This window comes from Galeopterus variegatus, unplaced genomic scaffold, assembly GCF_000696425.1.
Source record: "Galeopterus variegatus unplaced genomic scaffold, G_variegatus-3.0.2 Scaffold10217, whole genome shotgun sequence".
Classification (NCBI taxonomy): domain Eukaryota; kingdom Metazoa; phylum Chordata; class Mammalia; order Dermoptera; family Cynocephalidae; genus Galeopterus; species Galeopterus variegatus.
The window spans coordinates 48,455-50,368 of NW_007736328.1; the positions used below are offsets into that span (position 1 = coordinate 48,455).

Consider the following 1,914-nt stretch of genomic DNA (forward strand, 5'->3'; position numbering starts at 1 on the left):
TTTTTTTTTTTTCTTTTTTAAAGAGAATTAGAAACAGTGGAGAAATGTATAACTATTTTAATGTTACTTTCTCTAGAAATATTCAGAGTTTGAATAAGAGCTAACCAAAAGCCATTTAGTGTAGTTTGCATCTATTTCTGATTAATCTGCTATCTGCTAGTTACAAACAGATTAGAATCCTAAATTGTTATCCTTAGCAAAATGAAAGATTATTACAACTTTTAATTATTTTCTGTATATTGTACATTTGCACTTATAGAAATCTCTTTCCTTGTGGAGACTCAATGGTTTGCATAATTGATGACCGAGAAGATGTCTGGAAGTTTGCCCCTAACCTGATAACCGTGAAGAAGTATGTGTACTTCCAGGGCACAGGTGATGTGAACGCTCCCCCTGGGTCCCGGGAATCTCAGATGAGAAGGAGAGGTGGGTGGCCTCCTTCCTAATCCTTTAAAAAGAAATAATTAGCTTTTTGCTTTATTGTTTATATCTTATTTCTTATCTCTGTTTTGGCTGTTATAAATTCAGGATTCACTTTATTTGTTTTTCATTTATATTTCAATAGATGTAGAGATTGTTGGGCTTATTTATGTAATACTAAAAAGCAAGACACTATTTGGTTTCAATTTTGGTTTTTTTAAAAAATAGCATTAACCTAAACATTTTTACAATCGAGTAAAGACTGAAGAATGCTGTTTAAATAAAAAGAAAGGGGGAAACGGAAAAAAAGAAAAAAAANCTGCTTAACTGTTTGGTTAGCTATGGCATGCATCTATGACACACCTAACCAAAAATTTTCCAGTATACTTAATTGAAAAAAAATCTGCATATATGTGGATCTGTGCAGTTCAAACCATGTTGTTCAGGGTCAGCTGTGCATCTGAATACTGACATTCATCCCAGTTTTCCTTAAGCAGACATGACTCTGGGAATTTGGCTGCAGCGTCTCTGGAGAGCACACTTGTGGGATGTGGTGGCCGTATCTGTAAGAGCTGTCCACGGTTCACAGGACCTGTCTGTGGCCACAGTCTGTCTTAAGGAAATTCGAAGTTTTGGTTTTAGGTGTCGCTGATGATCTTTAGTTTTTAAATAAAATATTTTGAGGCAGTTAGTTACTACTGTAGTCACTAAAGTAGAACTTAGGATCAAGGCCAGAGAAAGTGGAACAGCAGGCATTCTTGGGGCAGGTTGGAGGCGGGGATCCCTGACTCTGTCTCCAGCAGGATTTGGTGAGCTACGGCCCACAGGCTGAGCCTGCATCCTGTGAGCTCAAGGTGTTTTCTGCATTTTTGAAGGGTTGTAAAAGTACAGGAACCACATGTGGCCCAAACCTAAAATATTCACTGTCTGGCTTTTTACAGCAAAAGTTTGCAAAGGCCTGGCCTAGAGGGTGGTGAAATTCAAGCAGTCTTGGAGAGGTGTGCTGCTTTGATTTTGAGAGTTATGGAGTGGTGAATAATGGTAACTCTCCCTTTTGTATGCCTGTTCAGTAAACCATTCTCCCAAAGGTGCTGAAGTCTCACAACAAGCCCTGCCTGTTAAAGACCCTGAGGAAGGGAGACATGTTCCTGGCCTGGAGCAGAGTAATGGCCTTGGGAAGCCTGTGCGGGAACTGAACGGAGGCGAGGCTGTGCCGGTGGCTCCTCCCCAGTGGGACTTGCTCCGCCCTGGTGAGGCCACTGAGACAGATGTCTGGTCCCCCACGCAGGGCCCCCCTGCCGACTGCCCTGGCAGCCATGAGCCAGCAGAAGCCCCTGATACCCCAGAGTCTTGTGGACAGGGTGGCCGGACGCTTCGGGGCACCCTGCGCACAGACTTGGATTTCGACTTGTCCAGTGACAGCGAGAGCAGCAGCGAGTCAGAGGGTCGCAAGCACTCCTTCCCCACGGCCTCGGACAGGGAACATGAGGGGAA

The 1,914-nt window shown here is 43.3% G+C and overlaps 1 protein-coding gene across 1 annotated transcript in view; it reads left to right on the top strand.

Moving 5' to 3' along the window:
- CTDP1 (CTD (carboxy-terminal domain, RNA polymerase II, polypeptide A) phosphatase, subunit 1) overlaps window positions 1–1,914 on the top strand; it is a gene marked incomplete at its 3' end in the record, with an annotated part of 49,325 nt that overhangs the window by 40,676 nt on the left and 6,735 nt on the right. Inside the window, 2 exon segments of the mRNA XM_008594135.1 lie at window positions 260–426; window positions 1,491–1,913. Coding sequence (XP_008592357.1) covers window positions 260–426; window positions 1,491–1,913 — 590 coding nt within the window.